The sequence below is a fragment of the Balaenoptera borealis genome, assembly GCF_965194805.1.
Source record: "Balaenoptera borealis genome assembly, chromosome: 16".
NCBI lineage: Eukaryota > Metazoa > Chordata > Mammalia > Artiodactyla > Balaenopteridae > Balaenoptera > Balaenoptera borealis.
The window spans coordinates 62,337,327-62,363,115 of NC_138872.1; the positions used below are offsets into that span (position 1 = coordinate 62,337,327).

Here is a 25,789-nt window from a genome sequence, read left to right on the forward strand (position 1 = left end):
GCCAAACAGAACTGCAAAAGTCTGAACTGTTCTGTATCACACTGGTAGTGATTGCACTGGTTGGTTATTCCAAGACTGCTGGGTATATACCATGAGATAAAACAGATGAATAATTATATGATACTCTACTGCCACCCTTCCCAGTATCACTGAGAACCAGGATTCTTGGTATGGGAGAAAGAAGATATATGTAAGACCAAAGAGGTTAAGTAAAAAAACTTTAGTCCTGATGCTGAGTCAGAAATGCCAGTTTGAACTCACGATGTACTTTTATCTGAAAGAAAGGAAGATGTTTTTCTTAGCTCTGTCTATTGTAAAGGCTCAAAAACAATGACCAACTCAGCACAATGAGCACTCTGGCACCCTGACTGTGGTCTTGAAATACCATTTTCCATGAAAAGTAACCAGAGCTCCGTAGAGGAGTGTTGACTCCAGGCCTGGGGCAGAGCATGTACCAGATGAACCGGGAAGGTCTTGTCTGTCACAGGGCAGGTCAAAAGGACTTGGCCAACCTCAAGAGGCTCTCACTTGCAAAGCTGGGAGAACTGGATCATTAGTAAGGGTTAAAACTGCACCTGGGTGAATTGCATTGTAGGTGTTTATGTGCCATTATGTCCATGAGTTCACAGTGATAGCAAACCAAAATAGCTAACTGACTGGTCACAATTGGACAATTCTAGTAAATCAACTCACTTTTTAAAAGAGCAATAAATGAAAGGAAAGAATCAAACACATATTCTGCTTTTCCTATACCAATTGTAAACCACATATAGCAGATAAGTGAGAGTTCCTCTTTATGAATGTATTCCAACAAATAAAGGAAACAGGAATGCCAGAATTACAGTATCACCCTATTGCAACCTCTAATGAAATAATGGATCTAGGTTAATCATTAACAGCTGTCACATCACAAAACGAGAGATACCAAACACCATGGGCTTCCCGATGGACAAACACAATGACACCTATGAAGGGGTCTTGCATCCTGACCAAATCAAATCTTATTTGGATCAAGCCTCTAGATTTAATAAGTAGTTTACAGGAAACAGGAGGACAGAAGAATATATAAGACAACACAAGGGGATACAATCAGTAAAATCAGGGCTGCAAGAAACTCTACAGGACAAATGACCCTGTTTTTTCAACAAATGAGAGAAAGAGAGCTACAGAATAAGAGACATAATAGACATTTCAACAATCACAGTGTGTGGCCCTTATGTGGATCTTGACTCAAATGGAAAAAGAAAAACTCACAACACTTGTGAGATAATTAGAAATTTTAACAGTAAGTGAATATTTGATGATGTTAAAGATTTATTTTTTTTTAAAGCAGTAATAGCATTGTGGCTGTTTTTTTAAAAAAAGAATTTGTCTTTGAGAGGTACACTGAAATAAGAACCAGTGAATATGATATGGTGTCTATAATATGCTTCAAAATAAAACAAAAAGGGAGAGAGTAGGTATTGGTGGACATGAAATAGGACTGGCTATAATAGTACCTGAAAGGGGAGGGGGTGAGTACCCAGAAGGATTCATTATATTCTTCCATCTTTCCTGTGTATCTTTAACAGTTTTCCTCAATAAAAAATTCAACCAAACCAACAACTGGACTGCAGGAGCCTCTTCCCTCCCCACACCCCTCAGAGAGCCAACGTGAGTTTACCATGGCCCGAGACTCACCATTGTATTCCCCTGTCTGGTGACTATGCCACAATGGGTTACCCTCTGGTTTCCTAGCCTGGCTCCCCAAACGGCTTAATGAAGGTAAAAGATTTAACATAAATTCATTTCCACTTCCGATGCTTTTCCAGCTCTCTCAAGCTGCTATAACAACACACTTTGACGAACCTAAATATCCCCTTTTCTTTTTCATATGGAAAACAAAGTAAAATAGAACATTTGACATGCCATAGACCAAATTCCTCTATTTTTTCCCCCAAACTCCTAATTTATCTGCCCCCCTTCTTCCCATCCCCCCTACCCCCACTATCCCCTTTGGTAACCATAAATCTTTCTATGTCTGTGAGTCTACTTCTGTTTTGTAAATAAGTTCATTTATATAATTTTTTTTAGATTCCACATGTAAGTGATACCATATTGATATCACTTATATGTCAAATTCCTCTAATTTTATTTTTCTGGGATAATTAAGATGAGGTCTAAGCATAAGCTAAGACATCTCGACCAGAATTTGGCCCCTTTGGAACTTTCACTCTCATGGAGAGAAGGAGTTCAAACAATAAACAGAGCAAAGGTATCCCCAAACTCAAGATTTTGTGGCTGTTCTCTGAAAGCAAACCAGGGTTGCCAAAAAATTCAATGAACCACAGGTCCCATCCCCCCGCCCCCAATCCTCCAGCCTGGCAAACATCTGACACGTGGTATAATCTGGATGGAGTCACGCATCAGTAAATGAACACAAGACACCACACCAATTAGTTCACACCAACAGAGAAATGTGGCTGCTTTCCACTTGGAATACGTGTTAAATAATACAAAAGAGCTAAGTCCGAGGTAAAAGCAGTCCCCCAGGTAAGGACAAGAAAGGCCTGGGGCTTCCCTGGTGGCGCAGTGGTTGAGAATCTGCCTGCCGATGCAGGGGACACGGGTTCGAGCCCTGGTCCAGGAAGATCCCACATGCCGCGGAGCAACTAGGCCTGTGAGCCACAACTACTGAGCCTGCGCGTCTGGAGCCTGTGCTCCGCAACAAGAGAGGCCGCGACAGTGAGAGGCTCGCGCACCGCGATGAAAAGTGGCCCCCACTCGCCGCAACTAGAGAAAGCCCTCGCACAGAAACAAAGACCCAACACGGCCAAAAGAAAAAAAGAAAGGCCTAACACCAACATTACAGAAAGATCTTCAGCCACAGACGGGTGGGGCAGGGTGCCGAGCCCGGTGCAGAAACGCAGAGCCTCCTCCCACCAGAACTGCAGGGAGCACTCAAGAAAGGAAACCAAGACTTTTTTTCTTTTTTTTTTTAACGTACAGCTGAGCTTAAAGGGAAGAAAAAGAAATCCTCAGGTGTCAGAAATGAGCGAGAATGAGCAAGAACTTGAAGCCAGGGGTTAAGAGCAAGAGCAGGCTGGGGCAGCCCCAGGGAGGATGAGACCTGGGCACAGGCCCCAACAGCCAGAAGCCAGAGACTCAGACACGGTTTCAGGCCCGTGTGGGGCAAGAAGCAGGACTGAGGGCCCTGCACAGAGCTGGGCACATAAAAGAGACTCACCAACTGGCCTGGAGATGTGGCAACCAAGTCTGTCCCTGCCTAAGGCTGTGGGTGGGAAGAGAAAAGTCTGTAAGAGAAATCACACCTCAAGCCTGCTCCACAAGGGGGTGTTAAGAACAAAGAAGCAAGCATGGTGAATAGCAAAGATAACTTGACCAAATTCACCTTCTAAAAGACAGAGATTCTCTGATTGAAGAAAAGCAAGTGTGCACCTATTTACTATTCACAAAAGACACATCTAAAGCGACGCAGAAAGGTTGCAAGTAAGAGGCTAGAAAAGATATGAAGCAAATACTAACCAAAAGGGGAAAATTTGGGTCCGATTAAGTTATATCAGACAAAATTGAGTTCAGGGCAACAACAACAACAAACCACTAATTAGAACAATAAGACTAACCTGCCCCAAACCAAAAACCGACAGAATTATAAGCCAACAATTTCAAAACCACAGTAGGAGCTAAAAAAAAACCCCCCAAATCCCAATTATAAACTTATAGATCAAGCAAAGGAAAATAATGAGTAAATAAATAAAAGATTAGAATCACATATTTAACAAGCTTGATCTGGACGTATGGAACCCTATACTTCAAGATTGGAAAACTGTACTCTCCTTTCAAACACACTTGGAATATTCATAAAAACTGACCAGGTCACAGAGCAAGACTCAACAAATATCATGGACTATCTTAACCACATTCTCTAACGTGAAGTCATAAAACCAGAAACTCTATGGTGGGGACTGGGGTGCAAAGAAAAATAATCTCCACTTTCTGCCCCTTTCCTCTGAGCACAGAGAATCTACCCTCCCACTAACCCAAACTTAATATTGTATGTGTGTAGGGAGTGAGCTGGCTTAGGAAAAGCTATACATTTCTGGAGAACATGAATGATTATGCCACTTAATATCAAAGACAGAGTAGTAGCTAACTGCCCGGCCAAACAGAACCTGCTTGACGCTGTGTGCCTCCTAGGAGTGATGCAAGGATTAGGGAGATAAAGGACTAAGTCATTCAGGGGAGCCCAGATACAACACGGTAGTTGATTCTAACCTGTGAGTTTTAGTTAAGTTCTCCTTTTTTTAGCCTAAGAAATTGAAAACATTTCATGAGCTGTTGTTTTCCCAAGGCAACTACCTAGTTATGAATTCTGTTTGGGTTTGTTTTTCCTCATCAGTAAGTAAGCTCTCAAAGAAGAGCTGGGGCCTGAGGGCAAACCAGTATATTATCATACCCTTGGTCCACCCCTAGCAGTTTAGATAATCAAGATTCATTACCAGGTACACTTTCCTGTCCAAACATGAATTATGAAGAAAGATCTTGACTCCTAGGGGCAGCTGTTTGCTGATGCTACTAAATTGCGGCATTAGGAGTATTCGATTTATCAAGATAGAAGACAAAGATCAAGCTCTAACATAATCACTTTTCAAAATACTTGCAAGCATTTAAAAGGGAAGGGAAGGGGACTTCCCTGGTGGCGCAGTGGTTAAGAATCGCCTGCCAATGCAGGGGACATGGGTTCGAGCCCTGGTCCGGGAAGATACCACATGCCACAGAGAAACTAAGCCCGTGTGCCACAACTAATGAGCCTGCGAGCCACAACTACTGAAGCCCACATGCCACAACTACTGAAGCCCGCGCACCTAGAGCCCGTGCTACGCAACAAGAGAAGCCACCGCAATGAGAAGCCCACACACCACAACAAAGAGTAGCCCCTGCTCGCCGCAACTAGGGAAAGCCCACATGCAGCAACGAAGACCCAACGCAGCCAAAAATTAATTAATTAATTAATTTATTTATTTTTTAAAAGTCATTAAAAAAAAAGGTAAGGGAAGGACTAGACTAGGAGGGATAAAGCTCCCTTTACTCGAATTAGAAATCTAACGAAAATTTAGAGGAAAGTCTTTAAATGTACCTAAAATACTTTACTGAAAACATTTTATCTCCACTTAAAAATATAATTTTCCAAACAGTATTCCATTAAAGTGTTTCTGTAGCAATACTAAAAATGACTACGAACTGCCTGTAAAGAGTTCTCTAAGGAGTTAACATCAACAAAATATAGCCATCGGTGCCATTCAGATCCTGCCCCATGGTTTTTATGTGTATATTTCTACATTCAGAGGCATTAAATCTTTGTATCACCAGATATCATACTAGAATTTTATACATATATATAAAAACTGAAACTCTTACTTTATTTGTACATCAAAACGAATCTCTCCTTTAAATATAGCCCAACACAGTACAAGTACAGGTAATGGGGAGGAAGGAAGATCCTTCCTACATTAATTCTCAGTAATTTCATGAGAAAGAAGAGGATAATTTAAACAACAACAGATTTTTAAGAACAGTCTATGATAGATATTTTCCAGGACAAATACTACTACTACTACTTAAAATATATATATATATACGTACACATGGTGGTCTCAAATGAAGTATTTCCTTGTTTCTGCTTGACTGAAGTCATCCAGAATACTTAGAGATAATCTCACTACGGAATTTCAGTTGAAAGATTTCTCAGAAAACCATGCAGATGAAGTTCCTCTGCCACTCTTACTAAATGTGACCCTCTACAGATGAGGAAGTAAAGGCACCAATGGATAAAGGCTGTTCTCTGCCAAGAAATGAAACAGATGACTCCCGCCCATCTGAAAGATAAGGATGTGTCTGGAAAGTGCAGGAAGCCATGTCTGAAGTTGTCCAAGACCTGTCAGTTTCAGTACTTAATACTGACACAGTCCCGTCAACACAGCGGTCACAGAAGGGGATAAGCCCTCCGGGCCAGCGAGGCAGGGCATCCATCGCTCTCAGCCTGACGTAGGGCACACACCCACCCACGTGAAAGTCAGAGTGGCCGTGTCTGTGCAACAAGCTCCCAGGCAGGTACGTGAAGGTAGCGATGTGCCAGCCATGCGATCTGCTAGGGCACAGCCTGTCCACCACATCCACTGCCGCCTGTCTTCACTGTCACCCAGCCATGAAGGTGTCCCCATGCCAAATGACTGGTCAGAGCTGCTCAGTGAATCCAGGGATCTGATTAGCCTAACAGATCTAAAAGTGACACTTTCCTTAACTGTGGGCTCCACTTGGGAAAGACTGGACTATGTGTTACGTTTACAGAGGTGAAAAGAAAGACTGCGTAATGGGACGGCAAGTGCCCTTCAACCAAATCTGCTGCACATTGCTTTCTCCAAGTACCTGCCAAAGGCATTAAGTGAATCTTCCATAGCTTTTTACTCTTCTCTCCCATCCCAGGCCCCTTCTCTTCTAAAGGGACCAATATGCAAGTTAAATTCTGCTGAAATGAAGAGACTGCCAAGGTGAACCACACATCCTGGGTTTTCTCAAACCTCACCACACAACAGAAAAGGTAAGATGGAAATCTACAACGAGAGGATTCATCTGCAGAAATATGGTATCAAGAAAAAGAAGAAATAAAGACAAATCACCTTCAACGAAAGTCAAATTCAACAGCTGTAGGAATTATAGGCACAGATGTTCAACATACAACCAAATTTAACCACCCTCGATCCTTTAGCCATACAACTGTAATAAGAACAAATGCCCAAAGTCACGATAAACTGAGGAGACGGCTCCTGGTTCTCATCTCACCAAATGAAGCTCCTCGGTCTCCATCCACCTAATTATCCAGCACTTGGAGAAGCCCACCGCCCCTGTGCCAGTTACTGCCCGGGCTGCCCGCTGGGCCAGGCAAGGCTGGGCGCCCTGCAGCAGCCCGTTTCTGCAGCAGTGTTCCTATCCGGCAGGAGCCAGGACTCTCTTGCAGCTCTCCCTGAAAAACAAATAACAAGTAGGCAGCCCACAATCCTTTTGCCTAAGGGCACTGGGTGGAACACCGAGGAGGAGAAATGAAGGCAGAAAGGAACAGAGTCTCAGTATTCGCGCTCCTTAAGATGCTTTATCAAGCATCCTCCAACATGGAACCACTGCTCCCCAGGGGAGACTAGAGCTAGGTTCCTGCGAGCCTTCGGCCACAGCACTTTCTTAAACCAATCAACACACACTCCTGTTTTACGGGTACTTCTGTTTAAAGATACCTTATTTAACATACGTTGCTGACTCACTACTACTGAACTCAGCAACAACGGACTGTAACTCATGCCCGAATGCGGCTTCTCTAACGCATTTTCTCCGTAAGGCACATCAGTCTTCTCGTGCTGGGGAACACAGACAGCACTCTGGCCCCATGATTGGGGGGAGGGGGCATTTCAAATGGCAAAAATCGCCAACAGAAAGCACAAAAATGTGAAAAAAGTGGCAATAAATAGACTGTGAAAAGGACCCTTGTTTACAGTACGAGCTGCAATGAGAAACATCGCCTTGTTCAACCTCAACTGGGGACCGCGTGCGTTGGGAGACTCACATTTCCACCGCTCTGCGCATGTCCAGGAACAACCACAAAAGCTCCGTGAGTGCTGATTTTGAGGTTACGAAAAAATTTTAACGAGTAGGTGAATTCACAAACACAGAATCTGTGCATAATGAGGACTGACTGTACTTTTTAAGACCATGCCCAAACCAGCCTCCCAAACTGACTCTGGGAATAAATCCGTAGACAGACCTTACAGCAAATCTTACAAACTTCTGTGTCTGTAGAGTCCTCGCATTACATGCAAACCTACTCTAATGCTGACCTCTGTAACAGAAAGAGGCTCCAGGAACTAGTGAAGTGGGGGCCCCGAGTAGGCTCCGAGGGAGACCCCTAACTGCAACTGGTAAACGACAAATTAGAACAGCAACGCAGGAAGCCACGGGAAAGCAAAGGACAGACAACTAAAAATCATTTGGGCAGCAGTTTTGGTCTTGTGTTGAAAAGGTGCAGGTGGGAGAAGACTTTAACTGGAGGGTACTTCTATCTGAGGGACACATCATTCTACGAGGTTTACACCACAGTTTCCACGATGCGGCAATGCACGCTTTTTATAAAATCAATTCGGTGATGCTATTTTAATGTCTGGGTTTCTGAATGGGGATGGGATAGGGCAAGAAGTGCACGTTAAATAAGCAGCTAGTGCCAGGCATTGTGTGAGAACATTACCTTTATTACCTCCATCAATTCTTCCCAGCCCTGAAAAGTGCATTTTCTCATCTTGATTTTACAGCTGAAGGCTCAGAGAAGTTAAGTCAAGCACCCAAGATCACACACCCAATTTTACTCCAAGTCCATCATACCACCTGGGTTTCTTCCAAAAAGCTAAAATAAGTTGAGACGTTGCTTGGGTAATTCAATTAATTGAGTATCCAGTGAAACATTGAATTGAGCACAGTATTTCTGGTAAACTTTAATTCATGAGTTTTCCTCTAGGTACTCAGATCTTTTCCAAAAAGAAAAGAGGAAAAAATATTTTCTCTCTATTCATAAATCTTCAAACCAAATCCTGGAAGACTACACACAGATCAAATAGCAAATAACAGAGGTCTTCATCCTGACTCCTACAAGAGTGTCACTTTACTCTGAGTGCAAAGGTGGCCCTGAGCAAGCACCTAACGGAGACCCTTGTGGTAGGTTTCTCTAGGCTCGACTCTGAAGGTTTTTGATCCCGCAAATGTTGCCTAACTGCTGACGTACTGCATGAGGTTTACATTGTGGAAAGGACATGCTCTAAGTGTCCACATTGCCTAGCATGAATAAGCATTTAGGTGACAAGTTTTACTAGAAGAGGGAAAGGCGGATTCGTTGCCAGCACGACAGCACCATCTTCTGGTCAGTGAAATGGAATGAAGACAGAGAAAGTCACACCTGGACTTAAAAAAGCACTTCAACAGTTTCGTAACACAGAAGAGGGGCAAGCTAGAAAATTTAGTGTCTGCAAAATCCAAATAATGTCGGTAGTAAACAAACAGCCTCACGAGCCAATCACAGAATAGAAAAAACTTTAACTGTAGGTCATTACTGGTTGCCATTCTACTTCTGGAAACAGTGTAGCCACGGCCAGCCTCTCAGTTCTCCCACACTGCAGAACCCATCATCCTTATGAAAGAAATTCCTTATCATGTCATCACTCACACTCACACCCACACACCTCTGGGTGCACCAAAAGGCTCTCTGCTGCTCACACACCAAGTTGAAATTTGATGAGGCAGCGATCAAGGCCCTCAGAATCTCATCCTTTCCAACCGTATCTCCCACTAGTACCAGTTGGCACTTAGGGAACATCATCCTCTCTTATGCGTTCTAACAAGTTGTTGGAAAGATGGAGGAACTGACGACAACACAGCATCGTCTTTATGTTCCCCCAAAGCATAAGACCCCTTAGTAGATTGTGTTGGAGATGGATTTGGGGCCTGAGGTCCAAACAGGGCTTCCTACCATAGCCAATACCACCCCTACAGAAATCCAGACCAGGAGATCCCCATCAGTGAAAAGACCTGACAGTTGCTAGGAGCCTCTAAAATCTAAACTATTTCCTAATCTCAAGATTAGGAAGAGACCCCAGACGCTGGTTTATCTAGGCCTGCCTTCTTCAATGCAGTGAACCCACCACTGGTCAAAAAGGCCCTTGGGCGTCAGCCTCTTCCTAATTTCACCCATCAGATACACCATTGGCCTCCTTCCATGAGGAAGAGCAAGCAAGGGGGATGGAGGGGGTCAGACACTTTAGCCACAATGTTCCTCTCCGGGTGAGAAGTGTGGATGTCTCCTCCCAGTCCACGGAGATGTAAGAATGAAGGAATGAGCACTCCTGCCAGATGCTGTCCACACGAATCCCCAGCCCCACACTGGTCTAGAGACAGGAAGCACCTGAGGATGGAGATCTTTGTCAGAGTCACCTTTACTTCCTCCCTACTGCTAACACCTGCCACAGTGCTCTGCATAAACGGAAGAGAAGACTCTCCATTACATAAAAACTTTACCTGTCTCCTAAACCATCTGAATTCAAACTTTTTTGACCATGAGCTACAATGATACATTTTTATTACAACCCAGTACACATACATGTATTCCTGCATGTACAGATTTATACCTGGAAAAAACTTACATTAAAAAAAGCAAGCCTAAGCCCTCAACACAAGGGTTTGTTAAAAAAAAAAAAAAAAAAAAAGACAAAAGAAAAAAAAAAAAGCAAACCTATCTTTATTAGATGGGACTCACTCTGACATTTTCTAACTTTTTCCTTTTATAAAAAAGCTGGTCACACTCACTAAAATGATTTCACAGCCCAGTGAGAGGGTGAGCCAGCCTGACAAATTGTGTCGTAAACATCCACATTCCTGCTGACATCGGCTCTGCCTGCACGATCATCTTTCTTCTCTGTTAACTCAGAATCAGCCTTCTCTCAAGGACCCCATCAAGGCCTCTTCTCAAAGCCTTCCCCAACTCTTCCCAGCACTGTCCCAAATACCAAGGATGTAAAATAATGACTAAGAGGCAGTCCCCACTTCAAGAAGTCAAGTCTCCTGGATGAGACAACTGAACACTATACAATAAGCCCTAGGTAAGCCATCTTCCCTTCCTCTGAACACGAAACACTTGCCATCTGTATGCACTGATTCATTCATTCATTCAATTATTCTCTCCCACCTTGACTTGCTCCAGTATCATTTGTGTAAGCAATATTTACATGTTTGTCCAAAGATGAATCCGTCAAGTAGGATTTCTTTTCTTGCAATCTTATTTGTCAAGGGATAATTTTCGTGAACTCTAAATTAGGAACTGAAGTGCACTGTCACCGATTCTTGGAAGCCAACGGCCCATTTATTATTCTGCGTAGCATTTGTAAATGTGACAGGTTCCCAGATAAATTCAATTTGGCCTCAGTCTCTAAGAGAAGGCTCTGAACTAGAGTAAATGCAAACACCAACCTCCTAGACACTTAAAAATAAATAGAACCTGCTCGAATATATCCATCGATTTTTGACCCTGTGCTACAATGCCACCAACACACGTGGAAGAGTGCCATCAGGGATGCCACCTCTGACAGCAATCAGGCTTTACAAGAACAGCTCAAGTTGACAAACTAAGCACTCCATACCTGGAAATTCTTTTGAAAGCCTCAGACCTAAAAGAAAACCAGTGAGATGCAATATATTATTTTGAAACTTGAATTAAAAGACTATCCCAAATCAACATTACAGAAGGCTTGTACAAGGCATAAGATGCAAACTCCTAATTTTAACACAGACATTTCATGTTTCCACCTTCTAACTTCCTCTCCAGCCACTGTACCACATGTACCCCCTGTTCCAATCAAACCAAAGGATGTGCTGGTCCCACTCTTTACCAGAGCTTTCTCAGGCTTCTTCTACTAGGCTAACTCCAACTCATTATTAGGATCAGCACAGGCACCACCTCCTCCAGGAAGCCTTCCTTGTTAACCCTCTTCTGTGTCTCCATGTCAGTCTGAACTGGTTCTCCCTCTCTGAGCAGTGTACCTTATCACAGCCCCCAGTGTGTACTGATGCACTAGTTGTCTAGATACCAGTCTGCCTCACTAGACCATGAATTCTTTGAGTGCAGAAATGCTTATTATTTCATCTCTATTCCCCATCTAAATTCAGTCCCTTGGTTCTTCAACAGTAGACAGGCAAATATTTATGCAAAGATTAACACTGCAGCTTTCAAATGAAACCCCCCCTTTTTTTTTTGTTTGCGCCACTCGGCTTACAGCATCTTAGTTCCCCGACCAGGGATCGAACTCATGTCCCCTGCAGTGGAAGCGTGGAGTCCTAACCACTGGACCACCAGGGAATTCCCAGAAACACAGCTTTTTTAAAAAAAACTTGCGAAATACCTCATAATTATTCTCTTCTCTGTTGTTACTGTAAAGAACACTGAACATAAAAATACAAGGTATCTAGCAATACACACTGATAAATTAATAAGGCTTACATCCATCTGAACCTATAATTACAAAAATGCACACCTAAATGTGACCCTGCTCACACTATAACGCAATTCATATTTGGGGAAACAACAATTACTAAAATCAGTAGATGTCCTATAAGTAGCTCATACGTTTTTGCTAAATAATACGCTACAAAAATTTATTTCCTTTTCCTTTAAAGTATCTATATAATACCAATAAAGGATTTGTGAGAAAAAAAGTCTCAGTTTCAAAGTTTTATTTTCGTATGTTGGTGTCTTTTCTATGTTCCTTTTCCCAATACTATATAGCAGTTTGCTCCTCTGCCTTTGAAGCAATTAGAAAACAAATCTCTATGAAGTTCCCCACGTTACTCCAATTCACATTAAGGAGGAACAAAAGACATTCCTACTAGTTGGACAGTGTAATATAAAGCCTTATTACTAAACAGTTATTTTAATCCATGCTTGCTTTTTATAATCATGAAACCTGAAAAACACTCTTAAATATCTAGATATGTTGACATGAGGTGTAGAAGTTAAGGTAAAACCCTGGTCTGAAGTGCTAGAGTAACCACCACCTTAACACTTCAGTGGTCTAGCATTTTCTGGCATTTTTGCTCAACATGATGAAGTGACATTTACCCTGCTACTAAAGTGATGTTTGGGCTTCTTCCCAGGATAAACAAGAAAAGACAGGTAGCAAAAATATTCAACAGTGGAAATATTATCAACAAACATCACAAATCAAAAATGTTTCATATCCACCTTCCCAGAATAGCAGATTTAAACCAAAAAGTTGAAGAAGGAAAATCCAGAGAAACTAATTCCATATATTTCGTAATTAGAAAAAAGATACCATAAAATAACTACAGTCAACAATATGCTAGACGCCTAAGCATTTCAGAAGCAGGACATTTCCTTTTGCTGTGCCCCCACACATATAAAAAAGAAAGTACTACGACTTTATTCTTAAATTTAAATATTTTAGTACATAGGTAATATCTGTCCTAAAGAAAAACAGAAGACAGAAAAAAAAACACACGAAAGTAAAATTTTCCTGTAATTTCACCACCCCAAGAGATTCGCTGGTAACATTTTTTGTAACAAAGTAATATTCTGAAACAGCCACTGAAGTGGTACAAAATCATTTCACTTATAGTATTTCAAATTTGCTAACACGAAATTTATTTCATTTGTTTAAAATAGTAAAGTTGCAGACAATAGGAATCATGTCTGAGAAAACAATGCTAACATGTAAAGACTAACACAGCTAGCCTATTTAATCAACCAATTCATTATTTCTGGTGAAAAAACAACAACAAACAGCATTTGAAGCCTCAAGAATAAGAATCAGAGATGCAGGGTCTGTGTTGAATTCTCAACCTTAGTCTCTCAGTGGCCTAAGAGCAATCAGGCCGATTAATCTCACTGCTTCAAATTTCCTAAAACCACCAGCATCCTAAAATACTTCCCGAGAGCTGACTGTGGCTGTGGTACTAAATCAGGCACAATGGAACCTGCTTTCTAACTTATTCTGCATAATCTTGAAAAGTATGTATGATAAAAACAACAAGAACGATGAAACATACAACTACATTCAAAGATGCACAAAATTTTCTGAGTAAATGAAAAGATACATATTCCTGGTCATAAAGACTGAATATTTCTAAATAAAGACGTCAATGGAATTAATTTGTTAAAACAGCAGTGAAAAATCCCAGCGGGCTTTTTGAGTGACCCTGACAGAATGATTCTAACACTCAATACAAAGAATAAATAAAAGCTTATTTTGAAATAGGAGTCAAGAGTCCTAAAACTGTTTAAGTGTCCAGCAAAGAACTGGTTAAATAAACGATGATACCTTCATACGATGAAATGTTATTCAACTAAACACAAAAAAAGAGCTTATTACATAGACATGAAGCACTGGTAAGTTATAAGAACACACAGTAAAACAATATGCAAAGAATAAAATATTATAAGATGAAATATATACTTAAATATAATATACACAGTTGAAAAGTAAATCTCAAATACTATTGCAATTATCTTTGTTAATAAAGAGAGGGGCACTACAGAAATTTTTAATTTTTTGGTACTTTAAAATTTTTCCATTAACAAAAATTATCACTGTTTAATAAGAAAGAGGTACAAATGAGTTGTTTCAGATTTTTTTTTTTAAGATCATCGTTATGGACCCAATGATTTCATGTCTTCAGAATTTATTTTAATAAAATAATCAGAGATATAAACAAAGACAAAGATGCTCATTAAAGAATTAACTTAAGGACTTCCCTGGTGGTGCAGTGGTTAAGAATCCGCCTGCCAATGAAGGGGACACAGGTTCGAGCCCTGGCCCGGGAAGATCCCACATGCCACAGAGCAACTAAGCCCGTGCACCACAACTACTGAGCCTGTGCTGTGGAGCCTGCGAGCCACAACTACTGAAGCCCACATGCCTAGAGCATGTGCTCTGCAACAAGAGAAGCCACCACAATGAGAAGCCAATGCACCGCAACGAAGAGTAGCCCCCGCTTGCCGCAACTAGAGAAAGCCTGCACACAGCAACGGAGACCCAAGGCAGCCATAAATTAATTAATTAATTAATTTTTAAAAAAGAATTAATTTAAAATAGTAAAAATTTGGGTATAACTTAAACATCCAAAAGGGATATAGTTAAATAAGTTACATGTACCTATACAATGAAATATAATGCATCCGTTAAAAGGAAACTCTTCTAGAAAAATGTGTAATCGCATGGAAAATGCTTGTGACATAATGTTAACTAAAAAAGCATATCCAAAAATGCATTTAAAGTCAGGTCTCAAGTAGTATTAAAAATGTTATGAAAACACTCATCTAGACAGAGTAAAACAACTGACAGGAAACACTAACCAAAATATTGTTAGTATTCATATCTACATAGAGAGACCATGGTTGAATTGTTTTCTTCTTTGTAATTTCAAATATTTCTCACATTTTCAACAGGGAGTTTGATTTACTTCTAAAACTGGAGGCGGGAAAGCACCACAAAAGCAATTTTTTAACAAATGACATTATAACTAAATTTGATAGGTTTCCTGAATATTCTGACAAAGCAAACATTCTTAGAGCCAGATAACATGGCCCCTAAACACAAAACACAAAAAATCAAACCCAATACTTTGGACAACAAGCAATTTAACAGAATATGAAGATTCAGCCTCTGAAGCACAAACACTGCATTTCTCCTGGTTACATTCTAACTGCCACAGGACTCTTCCTCATTGATGCTTTAATGCTGGCAATTATATTAAGAACCCGGGAAGCCTTATCTGGCAGTCAGGAAGCTTTCTGCCCTATTCTCACACCAGCTAATGCCTTAATTAGGAAGAGTCCAAGTTACTGTCACGCTCTTAAATAAATCTGCCTGATACAGATTTCATAGCAGAGATGCATAAAGCTGCTAATTCTCAAGATTAAACACATAAGGGAATTAGTAAAACAAGGAGGTTCTTAATAAATATTATTAAAAATTTCCACAGTGCCTTTCGTGGATTAAGCGATTTAGAGCAAAAGAAGAGTCAGTTGCTCTTACAAGTTTTCAAATGCGAAGATATCTACACAAAACATATAGACATGCATGCTTCTTACTAATAACGATTTTCCTTTACCAAACTAAAGTACTCCATAAGCCAAAACAATAAAAAAAATCTTGTCTATATAAAAACAAATATATTGTTTCCAGGTTTCAGTACTTATAGAATAAAAATCATGTAGCATTTTAACCCACAAGTTAAGTCACCCATCCCCTCTCTCCAAAACAAGCTTTTTATTTTAAAAAGTTATGTCTTGGTTGAACTCATTTATTTATTGCTATAAATTTATAATTCAATATAATTGTTGTAAGCCAACTCTACATACAGTTTAAGATTAGGAAAATTAACATGCAAGAAAAATCATCATTTGTTTTTTGGTTCTTTCTTGACTGTTTTGTGCATTTCCTCTTCGACAAGAATAAATATACAGTAACACATGAGCCAACTATGAAAAGTAGCACAGATGGAAGCAAAACACCAAATATTTTGTCGGGATATTGTCCCTCAGTATATATGTGTATTTGAAAGGAACTGAACTTAAGTCACTTTTAATTGGTTAAAGGAGGTAAGTAGCAGGTTTTTAATGCATTAACATTATATTTTCTTAAAATGTTATTAAACAGAGAAAGAGGTAGTACAGCATGGTATAATACGGCAGGAAGTTTTGTGTCAAATGTAGATGCCATTAGGGTAACAATTAAAAAGCAAAGGTAAGGCATTCCACCTCCTAACAAACTGACCTTTCCACTGATGACAACATAAGCTCTGGAAAAAAATGCTAAAAACAAGTATCGAAGGGCTCTGGAACAGAAGCAGAAACACAGAGATTTTGGAGCGGAGTCAAATCTTGGAGGAAGCAAACTGCCACAGAGTGAATTTCCTGGGTTGTTTTTTTTTTTTTTGGATGTGACTCTGCCTTAAAGGGAATCTGTAGCAAAAAGGGCAAAGAGCATGTCTTTCTGGTAGGAGGAGTCAGGGGAAGACGCAAGGGGCAACCAGTGGCAACACAGACTGAGGCAGGAATCCTTGAAGAGAGGAAACCAGAGAATGGGAACTCCAAATGTGGTGTAAAGATAGCCCACGTCCCCGGCCGACCCTTAACCATGCATGTGGCAGACTGAAAGCAGTCTGAGCTAAGATCTGAGCCACTTCCCACAAGCATGAAGGGGTTCGTAGTTTTAGCTAATTGCCCACTAAAACTAAAATGAAAACATCAACACTCTTCTGAGGAATATAAGTGAATCCAGAGTCCACAAAAGAACATTCAAAACGTCCAGGAAACAATCCCAAATTACTGAACGTATGAAGAGCCAGGAAAATGTGGTCTATTCTCAAAAGAAAGGTAATCAATAGGTACCAACACCTAGGTGACACAGATGTTGGAATTATTAGACAAAGACTTTAAAAGAGCTATTCTGAATATGTTCATTGAGGTAAAGGAATATAGGCTCAAAATAAAAGAAAGATAGGAAATCTCAACAAGAAACAGAAAAGGTTAAAATAAACTGGATGGAAATATAGAACTGAAAAATACAATATATGAAATTAAAAATTCACTGGATGGGCTTAATAGCAGAATAATGATGATTGAGGGAAGAGTCAGTGCCCTTGTAGATAAACAGAAATTATCCAATCTGAAGAAGAGAAAAAAAAAGAAGGTAGAAAAAAATGAAGAGAGCATCAGGAAACACAGGAACAATAGCAAAAGGTCTCCCATATATAGGTAGTTGAAGTCCCAAACAGAGAGGCAAGAGAATACAGAACAGGAAAAAAATATTTGAATAATGTCTAAAAACTTCCCAAATCTGGTAGAAGACATAAATCTATACATTCAAGAAGCTCAGTCAACCCCAACAGGATAATTACAAAGAAAGCCGTGCCAAAGTACATCATATTCAAACTGCTAAAAAATCAACGGTAAAGAGAACATCTTTAAAGTAGCCAGAGAAAAACAATCCGTTACATAGAGGGCAACAATGATTCAAATGACTGCAGCCTTGTCATCAGAAACCATGGAGGCCAGAAGACAATGGAACATCTTTAAAATGCTGAAAGAAAAGACCAGAATTCTATATCCAGCTAAAATATTCTACATGAATGAAAGGCAAAATAAAGACATTTTCAGATAAAGAAAAACTAAGAGAATCTGTTGCCACCACACCAGCACTGTAAGAAATACTGAAGGAAGTTCTTCAGGTGATACCCTAAAGAAACTTGGATCTTCAGGAATGAATGAAGACATCTGAAATGGTATATCTGGGTAAATCTTCTGAATTATCCTTTTAATTTTTAAAATATTTATTTATTTATTTAGCTGTGCCGGGTCTTAGCTGTGGCATGCGGGATTTTTAGTTGCAGCATGAGGGATCTAGTTCCCTGACCAGGGATTGAACCAAGGCCCCCCTGCACTGGGAGTACAGAGTCTTAGCCACTGGACCACCAGGGAAGTTCCCCTTTTAATTTCTTAAAATACATATGACTGCTTAAAGCAAAACTATAACACCACTTTGTGGGATTCATAATCAAAGCACGTGTAATACATATGCCAATTACAGCCTGGAAGACAACAGGAATTGGAGTAAATGGACCTATATGGATGTAAGGTTTCTACCTTCTATGTGAGAATATGAACTCTAAGTGGATATATATTGAAATTTCTAAAGCAATCACTAAAAAATAATGCAAATAGGTATAGCACTAAAAAGCCAATACAGAAATTAAAATGGAATTCTTCTTAAAAATTTCAAATAATCCAAAAGAAGACAGGAAAGGGGGAAACAAAGGAACAAAAAACAGAGGGACTAAACAAAAAACAAACTTTAAAATGACAAGCCTAACCATATAAATAATTACGTTAAATGTCAGTGGACTAAATACTCCAATAAAAAGTCAGAGTTATCAGAATGGATTAATAAAAAGCAAGACCCAACTATATGCTGTCTACAAGAAACTATTTTATATATACACAGATGGGTTGATAGTAAATGGCAGAAAAAGGATATACCAGCCAAACGTTAAAAACACAAGAAGGACAGACTGACTATATTAATATCAGATTAGACTTAAAAATAATAGTAATACAAAAGATAAAGAAGGGCATTTCATAATGATAAAGGAGTCAATTTACCAGAAAGACAAAACAATCATAAATGTGCACATACCTAATAACACAGCCTCAAAATATATGACAGGAAAAATGACAAAATTAAAGGGGGAAGCAGACAATTCCACAATCATAGGAGATTTTAACACCCTCTCTCAAAAACTGGCAGAACTGCTAAATAAAACATCAGTAAAGACACAATATCTGAACAACAGTGATATTTACATCAATAGATCAAACGTTATACTGCAGAATTCACATTCTTTACAAGTGTACATAGTACATTCAGCAAGATAGGTCATATCTAATGCTAGGCCATAAAGCAAATTTCAGTACATTTAAAAGGACTAAAATCATATTAAAATTTCTAGTCACAACAGAATTAAATTACAAATTAGCAACAATAAGAAATTAGGAAAACTCTAAGTACTTGGAAATTAAACAACACACTTCTAAATAATCAGGGTCAAAGGAGCAATTAGAAAAATGTATCTAACTTAATGAAAATTAAAGCAACATATAATTGATGGGATGCACCTGCAACAGTGCTTACAGGATAATTTATAGCTTTAAATGCTCGTATTAGAAACAAAAAGAGGTCAAAATCAATGACTGGGAGAGAGTTTTAGCTACGTACACACTGTTAGCTGGGCTTGAGGCCTTGTGCCCTCACACCGGAGAATGGAGGTCCAGCCAAAAGTGAAAACTGGAGCAGACTGTGAACTGCTTGAAGGTTGGATGCTGTATGTTCCCCAACCTCGTTGGCAAACGGTGAGAGCTTTACTGGCTCCAGCTGTTCAAGCACAACACCTGACCAATCATGGGCTGACTGCTAAACTATAGGAAGCCAGGCTCAAAAAATTTTAAAGACTTAAAAAAAAAAAAAAATCACATAACGTTCTACCTCAAGAAACTGGAAAAGAAGAGCAAAGTAAACCCAAAGCAAGTAAAAAAAAAAAAAAAAAAGAAGAAGAAAACAAAAAAGCAGAAACCAACAAAACAGACACCAGCAAACAACAGAGAAAAATGAAGTAAGCCAAAAGCTGGTTCTTTGAAGAGAGCAACAAAATCAGGAACCCCTAGCTAGAGTGACTGAGGAAAAATGAGAACACAAATCAATCCCACGAATGAAAAACAGTTATCACTACAGATTCGGTAAACGTTAAAAGGCTAACAAAAAGCACAGGTAAAGTTTAAAGTTATAAGCAGCCTTTTAGCAAATCCAGTACCGAATAATTGCCTCAAAAGTCGTATAACAACTCTAATATTTATCTGTTCAGCACAATCAAAAGCTAACGCTTTTAAAAGGATGATTTTATATAAGCACACTCATACTGTGGACTGAAGTGAAGCTGTGAAGCCAAGTACCTCCCCCCATCCCAACAAATCATCCTGAACAAGCTCCTAAGGCAGTATATCGGGAATTTCTATAACTCCCTGAATTGGGGCTGGCTTTACAAAATAACCATTAGGTTTTTACCTCTACTAAAGTGCCTTCATCAATTTTTGCTTTTTAATATTTTTCTGTAGTATTCATGGTGTACTCTAATCTCCGGCTTTTCAAAACAAATGAAAAGGTTATTTTCCTCAAGCTGTTTCTATAAAACTTACAGGCAGAGAGATAATGCCTTATAATGTATCTAAGGACACTCAAGACAATGTCTAACTATTTAGAGTATGACTAGGAAGGGCTAATACATTTGAAATATTGTTGAGCTCTTTTCCCCATTTAACAAAACTATATTAGATATACAAAAATTCTAAATGTGTCTGAGGTATTCAGATGTGACCAATTACAGGTGATTTCTTATTCGATTACTCTGAGAAAAATTCTCAAAGGGTGAGGCTAAGTGATCTCCTCCAGGGCATCAAGTCCCACACTGGCCACGTGCTGCCTTCCCTGAAAAGCCAGAGGGGAAGAATATGAAAATATGGCTTGGATGGGTTTTCACTATCTGAACCCCAAAGCAACCAGGGACTCTTTTATCTTCACAGCAGCAGCAAACAAAACGCAACAGGAATCGAACTAAATGGCACTCAGTAGAAGAGTTTTAATAATTTCAATAGACCTGAAAAAGAGTTTTCATATTCATGAAAATGGCTTTAAAGAAATCTTGATTAGACTTAGCACTACCAAAAGAAAAAGGCAGGTGTCAGTTAAAAAGCAACTCCATAAGTGTAAATCAAAAATAGTTTGTAACCGAGCCAAAGAAGCCATTACAAGCTGCTATATAAATAGGCATTTAATGATTTTTCCAACATTACGTTATTGATCTAACAAGCCCTCTGTTTCCACTGAAATGAATAAGTAATTTGTTTAAGATAACATTGATAGGATTTGCGGCACATTAGATACCCTGGGTCTCTCTCACTGGTAAAATTACCACTATAAAAAACAAATTTTACATTGTCTTTCAGGGAAATATCTGCATAATTTCAGAAATCACAGCAAAAGGCGAGAGACATGAGATACAACCATCAGGCGCAAAACGGCGTTTCTAAGTCATAACACCTTGAATGTCATTTATTCAGCTCAACAACTATTTAACATACACTTACTAACATCAGACATTACGACCCTAAGCACTGAAAACACAATGGCAAACAAGAGATATGGTCCCTGCTCTCAGTCTATCTGGGAAGACAACCAAGCAAGGTATGTTAAGAAAGGATACCAGGCTAGCACAGAGAACGGGGGCTGATCCCCTGCAAAGGGAGCCAGAGAAAACACCTGAAGACACGGATGTTTAGGCAGAGACGAGGAGGCAAGTTAGACGAAGCCAAGCCCCGGGGGTGGGGGGTGGTTGAGTAAAAGATGGCTGCTGGCAAAGAAATTGCGGTCATAGGCACAGTACGTGCACCGCCAGGGATTTATGTTAAGAGTTGTCGTTTGTGTCAAAAAAGAGACTATCATGGAAAATTAGACTTTACTAGTACAGCCGCATGTATCAAAAGACAACAGTCATCTAACTTCTTTACCTAGGAGGAAAAAAGGTAAGAAGGTCACAGTTTCATCTTGGCCTACTCCCCACATCGCCCGTTCACACACACATCTATCTACTCACGCCACGGCATGTGCCAGGCACAAGAGGAGGATCCAATAGAGAATAAGATGGGTAAACAAGCAAATCAGAGGACTTCTGTGCCTACATGATTCTGAAATGTAGCTCCCTGATTTCAGGTATCACTGAATAAAATACTGAGCTTAAAAGCTACTGTACTATTGAAAGACACTTTCAATAATAAGTAAGGGAGTAATCATTATTGCACGTCAAATATGGTATAACAGGAACAATAAAAGAAGCTCGGGCTTCCCTGGTGGCGCAGTGGTTGAGAATCTGCCTGCCAATGCAGGGGACACGGGTTCGAGCCCTGGTCTGGGAAGATCCCACATGCCACGGAGCAACTAGGCCCGTGAGCCACAACTACTGAGCCTGCGTGTCTGGAGCCTGTGCTCCGCAACAAGAGAGGCCACGACAGTGAGAGGCCCGCGCGCTGCGATGAAGAGTGGCCCCCGCTCGCCACAACTAGAGAAAGGCCTCGCACAGAAACGAAGACCCAACACAGCCAAAAATAAATAAATAAAATAAGTTTATAAAAAAAAAAAAAAAGAAGCTCTGACACCTCACACACATAAACAAGGAATTATACTTGTATTTTCAACTAAGCACTATTCACTAGTGCCTTACAAATTTCAGATTTACACACACTCATGTTTACGGTTCATAGCAAGGGAGGCCAAGCAAGTATTTCAATAATTACTACCAATTGTCAAGCACTGCTGGTGGAGTGCCAGGCTCTTTGCTGGGAACTTAACATCCATGATCTCATTTCACAAAGGAACTAACTATCATCATCTGCGTCACTCAAACGAGGAACCTGAGGCTTAGAGAGTTTACGTAACATGCCCAAAAATGCATGGCTGACAGGTGGTGGAGGCAGGTTACTACTCCCCGTGTCAGCGTGGCTTCAAAGCTTATGCATCCCCTTCTCTCCCACTGCACGGCTCCTGAGAGTGACCAGCAAGGAAGCTGAAGTGTGACACTGAGTGAGCAGGGGAGGCGTGACAAGATTTCAGGTGGGGAGTTAACATTCAGTGTTCTCTCATCTACACCGAAGTCTCTCTACAGTCTTAATCTCAGGGTCCCTGCCCCCCACTAACAATTCTCTAATAATTCAATCCCTTTGGATTCCAGGTAAACTGTCTTACTAAGGATTGTGGGAGGATGGGTCACAGAAATAAGCAAATATTAAAAACAATTTAACTAGCAATATCATTCACACCCTGGATCCAACATTGTTCCTGGTGTCATGAGCTCCTGAAGTACATTTCACATTGAAATCTACTGCTAAATAACCATAATAAAAGTTCATAGTGATGCCAAGCTTTATAAACATAATCATCTCATGCAGTCCTCATAATAACCCTAAAAAAACCATAACATCATCCTCAGTTTATAGAGATAAGCAGAAGCTTATCAAGGTTAAATACTGTGTCCAAGGTCACACAACCAAAGGTAGTGTAGTAATATGACTCCAGAGCCTAAACTTTTCATTTCTATAACATAGCATATATTCCTGCAATGGTTATATAATTTTTTTTAAATACCAAAAATACTCTGACCTGAATTTGTGTATTTGTAGAAATTTTCATATAATTGCTCATATAGCTACATTATCAGAGTTATATAGTTTTAGTCTGTGGCACTTCATTTAATAAAAAGAAAAATTACATTACTAAGCACCAGGGAACTTGAAATCTGTCTGAAGAAGCAGCTTAACAATATATATTTTCTTCAATATTTAACTCAATAGCTTTTCATCCTAAGAAAATAGACTGTTTTGTGATGGTTAATATCAAAATCATTTAGGGTCCAACAATAAGAGAGGTAGCATTCCATCTTTTTACAATCCTAATTTAGAAGCAAATAAGGTATCTTTCAGTTTATTTGTTCATAAAACAAGTATTTGACACAAGTTTAATGGAGTAAATAAACCACAAAAATTTATAAATAAATGGGAAAAGTACAGAGGCAAACAGGTCAATACAGGGATCACCTTTTGGTGTCTGTCCCCTATTCCTCTCAATCTGCTATTTCTAACCCTCAAATAGTAAACATATGAATCATTTCAGAAAAAGGGCAATGGGAAAGGAATAGAAAAGTAAAAAGTATATGATATAGTATATCTAAGGAATCAATACATTTGTCTTATTTTCTCATCTACACATGATACTTACTAATTATTTCCTTTATTTTAGAGACAAGCTCAAAACAAACCGGGCAGCAACATCTGTGAATCAGCTGACTGAACCCACAGCATTTAGACTGGGAAGTGGGCAAGCTCCCACTTCTCATTAATACACAAAACAAAGGTCCAAAAGACTTACCAATTGGTACTTGTTCAGGTTGGCTGAGAGAAACAAATGCTGATGTGTCATTGATCCAGGATATCTGAATGTTACCTGTAACAGTGAATTAAAAGTAAGCATTTAACCATTTAGATAGCTATCAGGTTCCATTTCTACATCTGATATATTTCAGAATATCCATCAATTTAAAGAGAGATGAGGTGCTAGTTTAAAATTTGATCAAAATCTCAGCACAACAGAGAACTAAAACTTAAATCTACCACTGCAGCTATTTCAGTTAAAACTTCAAGAAAGGGGCTTCCCTGGTGGCTCAGTAATAAGAATCCGCCTGCCAGTGCAGGGGATACGGGTTTGAGCCCTGGTCCGGGAAGATCCCACATGCCACAGAGCAACTAAGCCCATGTGCCACAACTACTGAGCCCATGTGTCACAACTACTGAAGCCCATGCACCTAGAGCCCGTGCTCCACAACAAAGAGAAGCCACCACAATGAGAAGCCCACACACCACAATGAAGAGTAGCCTCTGCTCACCGCAATTGGAGAAAGCCTGCACACAGCAATGAAGACCCAACGCAGCCAAAAATAAATTAAAAAAAAAAAAAAAAAACAACTTCAAGAAAACAGACAAACCAGGAAAAAAGAAGCAGCTTTAAAAATTTGTTTTAAAAACAAAAGAAAGATCCTTCTGGATTAAATCCTGAGGCAGCTTATCATTCAACCCAATCTCATGCCAGGGCTGGAGACTTTTTTCCAATCAAGGTCACTAATAGGGAGTTCCCTGGTGGTCTAGTGGTTAGGATTTGGCGCTTTCACTGCCGTGGCCTGGGTTCAATCCCCGGTCAGGGAGCTGAGATCCCGCAAGCCGTGCAGTCAGGCCAAAATAAAAAAACAAACAAAAACTAATGAAGACCTAAATAAATGAAGGAATATACCACGTTCATGTACTAAAAGACTCAAAATCCACGAACCTGGTATATTAAAAAAAAAATCACTACTAAAAATCAGAGACCACGTATGTTAAAAAAAAAAGCACAACTATTTCTTTTTAGAGATTCAAACTCTGAAAATTATGAACAGGGAACATGAAATGAATCAATGTAACAAGAAATAAGAAAATGATGATCTCAAGGTCAGATAAAGAAACCAGGTAAAGAAAACAGGTAGGGGATGGAGGACGAGGTAAAGAAGGCATCGGAGAGAGGAAACCAAGACAGACTAATAGAGAAAAGAAAAACACAGAGGGACAGAAAGCAGTATAGTGGAACAAAATGATTTTCACATACAGAGACAAGTCCTCAATGAAGGTGAAACGCGGGACTTCCCTGGTGGTCCAGTGGTTAAGAATCTGCCTTCCAATGCAGGAGACACGGGTTCAATCCCTGGTCAGGGAACTAACATCCCACATGCTGCAGGGCAACTGAGCCCGCACACAGCAACTACTGAGCCTGCAAGCCACAACTACAGAGCCCATGCACTCTGAAGCTCGCGCGCCACACTAGAGAGAAGCCCACGCTGCAACGAAGAGCCTGCATGAAAGATCCCACGTGCCACAACTAAGACCCGATGCAGCCAAAAATTAAAAAAAATAAATAAATATTAAAAACAATAATGTGTGCCATTAATTACCAAAAAAAAAAAAAAAAGCAAAACACAAACAGAATGGAATGCAGGAGACCTGAGG

General features: G+C 39.8%; 1 protein-coding gene across 5 annotated transcripts in view; it reads right to left on the reverse strand.

Moving 5' to 3' along the window:
- Positions 1–25,789, reverse strand: part of PARN (poly(A)-specific ribonuclease) — a 160,596-nt gene that overhangs the window by 76,270 nt on the left and 58,537 nt on the right. For all 5 annotated transcript variants that reach the window (XR_014235425.1, XM_082359280.1, XM_082359279.1 and 2 more), the window contains one exon: positions 24,126–24,200. Coding sequence is in view for 4 of the 5 variants with exons in the window: in XM_082359280.1 (XP_082215406.1) it covers positions 24,126–24,200 (75 nt within the window). In the remaining variant the exon portion in view is untranslated. The remainder of the gene's footprint in view (positions 1–24,125; positions 24,201–25,789) is intronic.